Source organism: Oncorhynchus nerka, linkage group LG20, assembly GCF_034236695.1.
Source record: "Oncorhynchus nerka isolate Pitt River linkage group LG20, Oner_Uvic_2.0, whole genome shotgun sequence".
Classification (NCBI taxonomy): domain Eukaryota; kingdom Metazoa; phylum Chordata; class Actinopteri; order Salmoniformes; family Salmonidae; genus Oncorhynchus; species Oncorhynchus nerka.
The window spans coordinates 8,108,335-8,118,692 of record NC_088415.1 but is presented as its reverse complement, the minus strand read 5'-3'; the positions used below and the strand labels follow the sequence as shown (position 1 = coordinate 8,118,692).

Here is a 10,358-nt window from a genome sequence, read left to right as displayed (position 1 = left end):
CACATAAACCCTAATAGAGTACCACAGAATGAGTCATAATACCCATAAAACCAAACGGTCAAAGAGGGAAATGGTTCCAATCGTTTTTCCACCATACATTTTTTCCATAGGGTATTTTAAAAAACCACTTAAAATAAGGGCTGTGTTTCGTGTAGGCTTACCTTGGCGTGACGTTTTGATTACCATGTAAATCTCTCTAGAACAAGGTGAATTAGATCAATTTTCACAGCCCCAGAATTAAATGCTAGTGTGTCTAGCATAAAGAACTAAAAATGCCATGTTGATCAGGATGAGACTGCGGAATCGAGGCAAAGGTAAGAATCTCTGGATTAACTATGAATCAATCTATCAAAATTATTTATGAAGCACTTTTTACATCAGCTGATGTCACAAAGTGCTATACAGAAACCCAGCCTAAAAAGTCACCTTGTCCGAGAGAGATTGACATGATTATCAAAACATCATGCCAGGGTAAACCTACATGAAACACAGCCCTTATTTTAAGTGTTTCTAAAATCCCCTATGGGAAAAATGATTGGAACCATTTACCTGTTTGACCTCTAGCTTTTATGGGTATTATGACACCTCCACCATGGGGCTAAATACTCCTTTTCAATGTTTTTACCGTGTAAACCCTAATACTCCTTTTCAATGTTTTTACCGTATAAACCCTAATACTCCTCTTCAATGTTTTTACCGTATAAACCCTTAATACTCATTTTCAATGTTTTTACCGTATAAACCCTAATACTCAGTTTCAATGTTATTACCGTATAAACCCTAATACTCCTCTTCAATGTTTTTACCGTGTAAACCCTAATACTAATTTTCAATGTTTTTACCGTATAAACCCTAATACTCCTTTTCAATGTTTTTACCGTATAAACCCTAATACTCATTTTCAATGTTTTTACCGTGTAAACCCTAATACTCTGTTTCAATGTTTTTACCGTATAAACCCTAATACTCCTTTTCAATGTTTTTTACCGTGTAAACCCTAATACTCCGTTTCAATGTTTTTACCGTATAAACCCTAGTACTCCTTTTCAATGTTTTTACCATATAAACCCTAATACTCCTTTTCAATGTTTTTACCGTATAAACCCTGATACTCCTTTTCAATGTTTTTTCCTCTGCCTCAAACTCAAATACACCTCCGCCTGTTAAAATGTGATTTCACAGTCTGTAAGATATCTTTACAAGTCCTGCAAGTCGCCAAACTCTGCTCCTGAATCCTTCCATTCATTAGGTAACATGCCACACACTCATTCAAAAAAGGTGTACACACAACACATCCAATGACTTTCAGGTGCAAGGTACAAAAAGTAAACTGGTTAAACTTTTCTTTCACCATGTCATACTCCTCCATTGGTAGCTAGCTATACATTCAGAATGACTATGAGGATGCCTCTGACTCCTGTTAAACAACCTCTACTCATCTGCCAAGACATAGAAACGCAAAGGGTTTCTGACACATCAATGTAGAAACTCCCTTCTGTTTCCGGGGTTAGTTAGATATTGTTGAGCTCCATTGGGGGTTTCTACTGTGTTGGGTCATCATTGTGAGACTGTGGCCGTTGGGGCTTGACCTCCTGCATCTGCTCTAGTGAAGGCTGCTGCCCTTCTTGTGGTGGCGATAGAGCTGGCTGTGAGTCTCTGTTCGGATTAGGATTCCCGTTCCCGTTGCCATTCTGGTCCTCTTTCCTATCCTTCTCACTAGGCTGGTTCAAGATGGCGGGTACGTCCTTACAACAGAAGTACTGCTTCCAGATCTTCAGGAAAGCGTCTCGGAACTTCTTGATGCGGAAGGCGTAGACGATGGGGTTGACGGCTGAGTTGCCGTGCGTGAGTAATATAGCGATGTAGATCAGGAACAGGGGTTTGTCGCAGGTCGGACAGAACAACGTGATGCAGTTGATGATGTGGAGGGGAAGCCAGCTGATGGCGAACAGGAAGAGGACCAGGGCCAGGGACTTGGCCAGTTTGAGTTCCTTGTTGTAGTACTTGTTGGGATCGGTGTGGTTGGTGGTGCAAGCCTGTAAGAATAAAGATGACCTTTAATAATGTATTATTGTAAATAACAAATAATAATTGATATAGCTTTTATAGGGGATCCATTTCCCCTAGATAGATCATCTAGTGACCTTGGTTCTAGTCTGTTTCTGTTTTTGCCATCTCCTTATTTTTAATTTGATTTCACCTTTATTTAACCAGGTAGGCCAGTTGAGAACACCTTTATTTAACCAGGTAGGCCAGTTGAGAACACCTTTATTTAACCAGGTAGGCTAGTTGAGAACACCTTTATTTAACCAGGTAGGCTAGTTGAGAACACCTTTATTTAACCAGGTAGGCCAGTTGAGAACACCTTTATTTAACCAGGTAGGCTAGTTGAGAACACCTTTATTTAACCAGGTAGGCTAGTTGAGAACACCTTTATTTAACCAGGTAGGCCAGTTGAGAACACCTTTATTTAACCAGGTAGGCCAGTTGAGAACACCTTTATTTAACCAGGTAGGCTAGTTGAGAACACCTTTATTTAACCAGGTAGGCCAGTTGAGAACACCTTTATTTAACCAGGTAGGCTAGTTGAGAACACCTTTATTTAACCAGGTAGGCCAGTTGAGAACACCTTTATTTAACCAGGTAGGCTAGTTGAGAACACCTTTATTTAACCAGGTAGGCCAGTTGAGAACACCTTTATTTAACCAGGTAGGCCAGTTGAGAACACCTTTATTTAACCAGGTAGGCCAGTTGAGAACACCTTTATTTAACCAGGTAGGCTAGTTGAGAACACCTTTATTTAACCAGGTAGGCCAGTTGAGAACACCTTTATTTAACCAGGTAGGCTAGTTGAGAACACCTTTATTTAACCAGGTAGGCCAGTTGAGAACACCTTTATTTAACCAGGTAGGCCAGTTGAGAACACCTTTATTTAACCAGGTAGGCTAGTTGAGAACACCTTTATTTAACCAGGTAGGCTAGTTGAGAACACCTTTATTTAACCAGGTAGGCTAGTTGAGAACACCTTTATTTAACCAGGTAGGCTAGTTGAGAACACCTTTATTTAACCAGGTAGGCCAGTTGAGAACACCTTTATTTAACCAGGTAGGCTAGTTGAGAACACCTTTATTTAACCAGGTAGGCTAGTTGAGAACACCTTTATTTAACCAGGTAGGCTAGTTGAGAACACCTTTATTTAACCAGGTAGGCTAGTTGAGAACACCTTTATTTAACCAGGTAGGCCAGTTGAGAACACCTTTATTTAACCAGGTAGGCCAGTTGAGAACATCTTTATTTAACCAGGTAGGCTAGTTGAGAACACCTTTATTTAACCAGGTAGGCTAGTTGAGAACACCTTTATTTAACCAGGTAGGCTAGTTGAGAACACCTTTATTTAACCAGGTAGGCTAGTTGAGAACACCTTTATTTAACCAGGTAGGCTAGTTGAGAACACCTTTATTTAACCAGGTAGGCCAGTTGAGAACACCTTTATTTAACCAGGTAGGCTAGTTGAGAACACCTTTATTTAACCAGGTAGGCTAGTTGAGAACACCTTTATTTAACCAGGTAGGCCAGTTGAGAACACCTTTATTTAACCAGGTAGGCTAGTTGAGAACACCTTTATTTAACCAGGTAGGCCAGTTGAGAACACCTTTATTTAACCAGGTAGGCCAGTTGAGAACACCTTTATTTAACCAGGTAGGCTAGTTGAGAACACCTTTATTTAACCAGGTAGGCCAGTTGAGAACACCTTTATTTAACCAGGTAGGCCAGTTGAGAACACCTTTATTTAACCAGGTAGGCCAGTTGAGAACACCTTTATTTAACCAGATAGGCCAGTTGAGAACATGTTTTCATTACAACTGTGACCTGGCCAAGATAAAGCAAAGCAGTGTGACAAAAACAACAACACAGAGTTACACATAAACGAACGTACAGTCAATAACACAAAGTAAAATAAAAATAGAAAAATGTATGTACAGTTTGTGGAAGAGTAGGGAGGTAGGCAATAAACAGGCCCTAGAGGTGAAAATATTACAATTAGCATTAATACTGGAGTAATAGATGTGCAGATGATGATGTGCAAGTGGAGTTACTGGGGTGCAAAAGAGCAAGAGGGTAAGTAATAATATGGGGATGAGGTAGTCAGTCGGGTGTGACTATTGAGACTTATGACTTATGGAAGTCTCCTGTTCGGCATTACAATGAGTGACAAGGAATTGGCAAGGTATCACAAACAGAGGTGGGGCGAGGCTACATGGAAGTGGCGGAGGGGTGGTGGTCACCTCACCTTTTTGTTGAGTTGCTTGTGGATCATGTAGAAGATCTCTGTGTAAATGACCAGCATGAGGAGTAAAGGAGGCAGCACCTGTAGTGGAAAATAGTCCAGTCCAGGTTATCTCCAGTACCATGTTTTACCCCATGCACTAGTTGAGCTACAGAGCTACTAAACAACAATACATGTATCCCCGAAATGCTTTAGTTCAACAAACAACATCAGACGCCCTGACCTCAAGTCTTATGAACATAAGATATACTACATAAAGAGAGATGTTATAATACCCAGCTGATATACTACATATATAGAGATGTTATAATACCCAGCTGATATACTACATATAGAGAGATGTTATAATACCCAGCTGATATACCATGTATAGAGAGATGTTATAATACCCAGCTGATATACTACATAAAGAGAGATGTTATAATACCCAGCTGATATACCATGTATAGAGAGATGTTATAATACCCAGCTGATATACTACATAAAGAGAGATGTTATAATACCCAGCTGATATACTACACATAGAGAGATGTTATAATACCCAGCTGATATACTACGTATAGAGAGATGTTATAATACCCAGCTGATATACTACATAAAGAGAGATGTTATAATACCCAGCTGATATACTACATATAGAGAGATGTTATACTACCCAGCTGATATACTACATAAAGAGAGATGTTATAATACCCAGCTGATATACCATGTATAGAGAGATGTTATAATACCCAGCTGATATACTACATATAGAGAGATGTTATAATACCCAGCTGATATACTACATAAAGAGAGATGTTATAATACCCAGCTGATATACTACATATAGAGAGATGTTATAATACCCAGCTGATATACTACATATAGAGAGATGTTATAATACCCAGCTGATATACTACGTATAGAGAGATGTTATAATACCCAGCTGATATACTACATATAGAGAGATGTTATAATACCCAGCTGATATACTACGTATAGAGAGATGTTATAATACCCAGCTGATATACTACGTATAGAGAGATGTTATAATACCCAGCTGATATACTACATATAGAGAGATGTTATAATACCCAGCCGAAGAAGTTGAAGTAGACCATATAGTCCATGCTGATTACGTTCTCAAACTGACAGGTGATGATGAGATCCTCGTTCAGGGAACCGTTCTGCTGCAGCCTGTAGGGAGGAAGACAAAAGGGGGGGATAGAGAGGGGGTGAACAGCAGACTTGTACATTTCCTCAGTGAAAACAATGTACTGAGCAAATGTCAAATTGGCTTTTTACCAAACTACAGTACGTCAGACCACGTATTCACCCTGCACACCTTAATTGACAAACAAACAAAGCAAAACAAAGGCAAAGTCTAAACATGCTTAGTTGATAAAAAAAAAAACTTTGACTCAATTTGGCATGGAGGTCTGCTATACAAATTGATGGAAAGTGGTGTTGGGGAAAAATATACGACACTATAAAATCCATGTACACAAACAACAAGAGTGCGGATAAAATGGGCAAAAAACACACACATTTCTTTTAACAAGGCCGTGGGGTGAGACAGGGATGCAGCTTAAGCCCCACCCTCTTCAACATATATATCAACAAATTGGTGAGGGCACAAGAACAGTCTGCAGCACCCGGCCTCACCCTACTAGAATCTGAAGTCAAATGTCTACTGTTTGCTGATGATCTGGTGCTTCTGTCCTCAACTAAGGAGGGCCTACAGCAGCACCTAGATCTTCTGCACAAATTCTGCCAAACCTGGGCCTTGACTGCAAATCTCAATTAGACAAAAATAATGGTGTTCCAAAAAAGGTCCAGGTGCCAGGACCACAAATACAAATTCCATCTAGACACCGTTGCCCTAGAGCACACAAAAAACTATACATACCTCGGCCTAAACATCAGCGCCACAGGTAACTTCCGCAAAGCTGTGAACGAGCTGAGACAAGACAAGGGCCTTCGATGCCATCAAAAGGAACATCAAATTCGACATACCAATTGGGATCTGGCTAAAAGTACTTGAATCAGTTATAGAACCCATTGCCCTTTATGGTTGTGAGGTCTGGGGTCCGCTCATCAACCAAGAATTCACAAAATGGGAGAAACGCCAAATTGAGACTGCATGCAGAATTCTGCAACAATATCCTCTGTGTACAACGTAAAACACCAAATAATGCATGCAGAGTAGAATTGGGCCGATACCCGCTAATGATCAAAATCCAGAAAAGAGCTGTTAAATTCTACAACCACCTAAAAGGAAGCGATTCCCAAACCTTCCATAACAAAGCCATCACCTACAGAGAGATGAACCTGGAGAAAAGTCCAGTAAGCAAGCTGGTCCAGACAGCGCCCCAGGACAGCAACATAATTAGAACCAACCAAATCATGAGACAACAAAAAGATAATTACTTGACACATTGGAATGAATTAACTTTTTTTTTTTTTGCAAACTAGGATGCTACTTGGCCCTAAACAGAGATTACACAGTGGCAGAATACCTGACCACTGTGACTGACCCAAACATAAGGAAAGCTTTGACTATGTACAGACTCAGTGAGCATAGCCTTGTATGACAATATTAGAGACACTTATTTCACTCAGATTACACAGATCCACAAAGAATTTTGAAAACAAACCCAATTTTGATAAAGTCCCATATCTACTGGGTGAAATACCACAATGCCATCACAGCAGCAATATGTGTGACCTGTTCCCACAAGAAAAGGGCAACCAGTGAATAACAAACATCATTGTAAATATAACCCATATTTATGTTTATTAATTTTCCCTTTTGTACTTTAACCATTTGCACATTGTTACAACACTATATATACACACAATATGACATTTGAAATGTCTTTATTCTTTTGGAATTTCTGTGAGTGTAATGTTTACTGTTTATTTGTATTGTTTATTTCACTTTTGTTTATTATCTACTTCACTTGCTTTGGCAATGTTACCACATGTTTCTTGAATTGAAATGAGAGGGTACGGGGGAGGGGGAGAGTGAGATAGAGAGAGGTGTTATTTACTTTGAATTGGGTAGATTATAGATACATAGTATCAATAGCAGAACTAGAATAGATTAATTATTTATAAATACATGATTGAAAGGACAATTGGGGAGCCTGAAACGGCAACCCTATGGGGCCCTGTTCAAAAGTAGTGCACTATATAGAGAATAGGGCCCTGGTCTAAAGTAGTGCACTATATAGAGAATAGGAAGCAGTTTTGGACACAGCCAATGTCACATCGCAAATAGCAAACAACACACAACTCATTTAAAATACATAGCTATCTACCTCCAGAGGTTGTTCCAGCCCAGCATGGGGGTCAAGCCCACGATGAAGGCCACAGTCCAACACACCACCACCGCCACGGCCGCTCGCTGCTTTGTCACCACACGCTTATAGCTGTAGAGATAGAGACAAACCAGGCGGTTAGGGAGTTAGTCACCTATACCATAACACAAGGAGTTAGTCACCTATACCATAACACAAGGAGTTAGTCACCTATACCATAACACAAGGAGTTAGTCACCTATACCATAACACAAGGAGTTAGTCACCTATACCATAACACAAGGAGTTAGTCACCTATACTATAACACAAGGAGTTAGTCACCTATACTATAACACATGGAGTTAGTCACCTATACAGTAACACAAGGGGTTAGTCACCTATACCATAACACAAGGAGTTAGTCACCTATACCATAACACAAGGAGTTAGTCACCTATACCATAACACAAGGAGTTAGTCACCTATACCATAACACATGGAGTTAGTCACCTATACCATAACATATGGAGTTAGTCACCTATACCATAACACAAGGAGTTATTCACCTATACCATAACACAAGGAGTTAGTCACCTATACCATAACACAAGGAGTTATTCACCTATACCATAACACAAGGAGTCATTCACCTATACCATAACACAAGGAGTCATTCACCTATACCATAACACAAGGAGTTAGTCACCTATACCATAACACAAGGAGTTAGTCACCTATACCATAACACAAGGAGTTATTCACCTATACCATAACACAAGGAGTTGGTTCACCTATACCATAACACATGGAGCTATTCACCTATACCATAACACAAGGAGTTATTCACCTATACCATAACACAAGGAGTTAGTCACCTATACCATAACACAAGGAGTTATTCACCTATACCATAACACAAGGAGTTAGTCACCTATACCATAACACAAGGAGTTATTCACCTATACTATAACACATGGAGTTAGTCACCTATACCATAACACAAGGAGTTAGTCACCTATACCATAACACAAGGAGTTAGTCACCTATACCATAACACAAGGAGTTATTCACCTATACCATAACACAAGGAGTTAGTCACCTATACCATAACACAAGGAGTTATTCACCTATACCATAACACAAGGAGTTAGTCACCTATACCATAACACAAGGAGTTATTCACCTATACTATAACACATGGAGTTAGTCACCTATACCATAACACAAGGAGTTATTCACCTATACTATAACACATGGAGTTAGTCACCTATACCATAACACAAGGAGTTATTCACCTATACTATAACACATGGAGTTAGTCACCTATACTATAACACATGGAGTTATTCACCTATACCATAACACAAGGAGTTAGTCACCTATACCATAACACAAGGAGTTATTCACCTATACCATAACACAAGGAGTTAGTCACCTATACCATAACACAAGGAGTTATTCACCTATACCATAACACAAGGAGTTATTCACCTATACCATAACACAAGGAGTTAGTCACCTATACCATAACACAAGGAGTTATTCACCTATACTATAACACATGGAGTTAGTCACCTATACCATAACACAAGGAGTTGGTTCATCACACACTTAAAGCTTCAAGAAAAAGTGTGATTCACAAAAAACGTTTGTGAGAATCTCACTTGGTCTTAAAAAAAAGGTTCTTATTAAACATGGACAATAAAAATACAATGTCAACTTTGTGTCATTAACTCCCTGCACCACAAAAAGAAAAGCATAGTAGTGTGCGTGCTAACACCCCCTCCCCATTTAAAAAAATTACAGCTTTTCAACATAAAGAAAACTATAAAATGTAGAATTATACTCATGATATGCTTTCTCTTTCATACCTCCTCCCTCCAACCACTGCAATCGTTTTATTTTTCGCTCGAAGCGATGACAGTGATTTATGGTTTAAAAATGTTGACTAAATCTCAATATTCACATACAGTACTGATGTATACCCCAAACACACACACACACACGCACACACACACAGTCTAGTGTAGATAACGCGCACACACACACACACACACACACACACACACACACACACACACACACAGTCTAGTGTAGATAACGCACACACACACACACACAGTCTAGTGTAGATAACACACACACACACACACACAGTCTAGTGTAGATAACGCACACACACACACACACACACACACACACACAGTCTAGTGTAGATACGCACACACACACACACACACACACACACACACACACACACACACAGTCTAGTGTAGATACACACACACACACACACAGTCTAGTGTAGATAACACACACACACACACACACAGTCTAGTGTAGATAACGCACACACACACACACACACACACACACACAGTCTAGTGTAGATAACGCACACACACACAGTCTAGTGTAGATAACGCACACACACACACACACACACACAGTCTAGTGTAGATAACGCACACACACACACACACACACACACACACACACACACACACACACACACACACACACACACACACACACACACACAATCGAGAGCATCCTGGCGGGCTGTATCACCGCCTGGTACGGCAACTGCTCCGCCCTCAACCGTAAGGCTCTCCAGAGGGTAGTGAGGTCTGCACAACGCATCACCGGGGGCAAACTACCTGCCCTCCAGGACACCTACACCACCCGATGTTACAGGAAGGCCATAAAGATCATCAAGGACATCAACCACCGAACCACTGCCTGTTCACCCCGCTATCATCCAGAAGGCGAGGTCAGTACAGGTGCA

The 10,358-nt window shown here is 40.1% G+C and overlaps 1 protein-coding gene across 1 annotated transcript in view; it reads right to left on the bottom strand.

The window, feature by feature from the left end:
• Window positions 1–551: 551 nt before the first annotated feature.
• The window catches only part of LOC115101610 (adenosine receptor A1-like), a 16,914-nt gene continuing 7,107 nt past the window's right edge, over window positions 552–10,358 (bottom strand). Inside the window, exons 2-5 of the mRNA XM_065006124.1 lie at window positions 7,591–7,701; window positions 5,362–5,464; window positions 4,292–4,369; window positions 552–2,036 (exon numbers count right to left, since the gene is read on the bottom strand). Of these exons, the coding sequence (XP_064862196.1) occupies window positions 1,542–2,036; window positions 4,292–4,369; window positions 5,362–5,464; window positions 7,591–7,701 (787 nt within the window). The 3' untranslated portion in view covers window positions 552–1,541. The remainder of the gene's footprint in view (window positions 2,037–4,291; window positions 4,370–5,361; window positions 5,465–7,590; window positions 7,702–10,358) is intronic.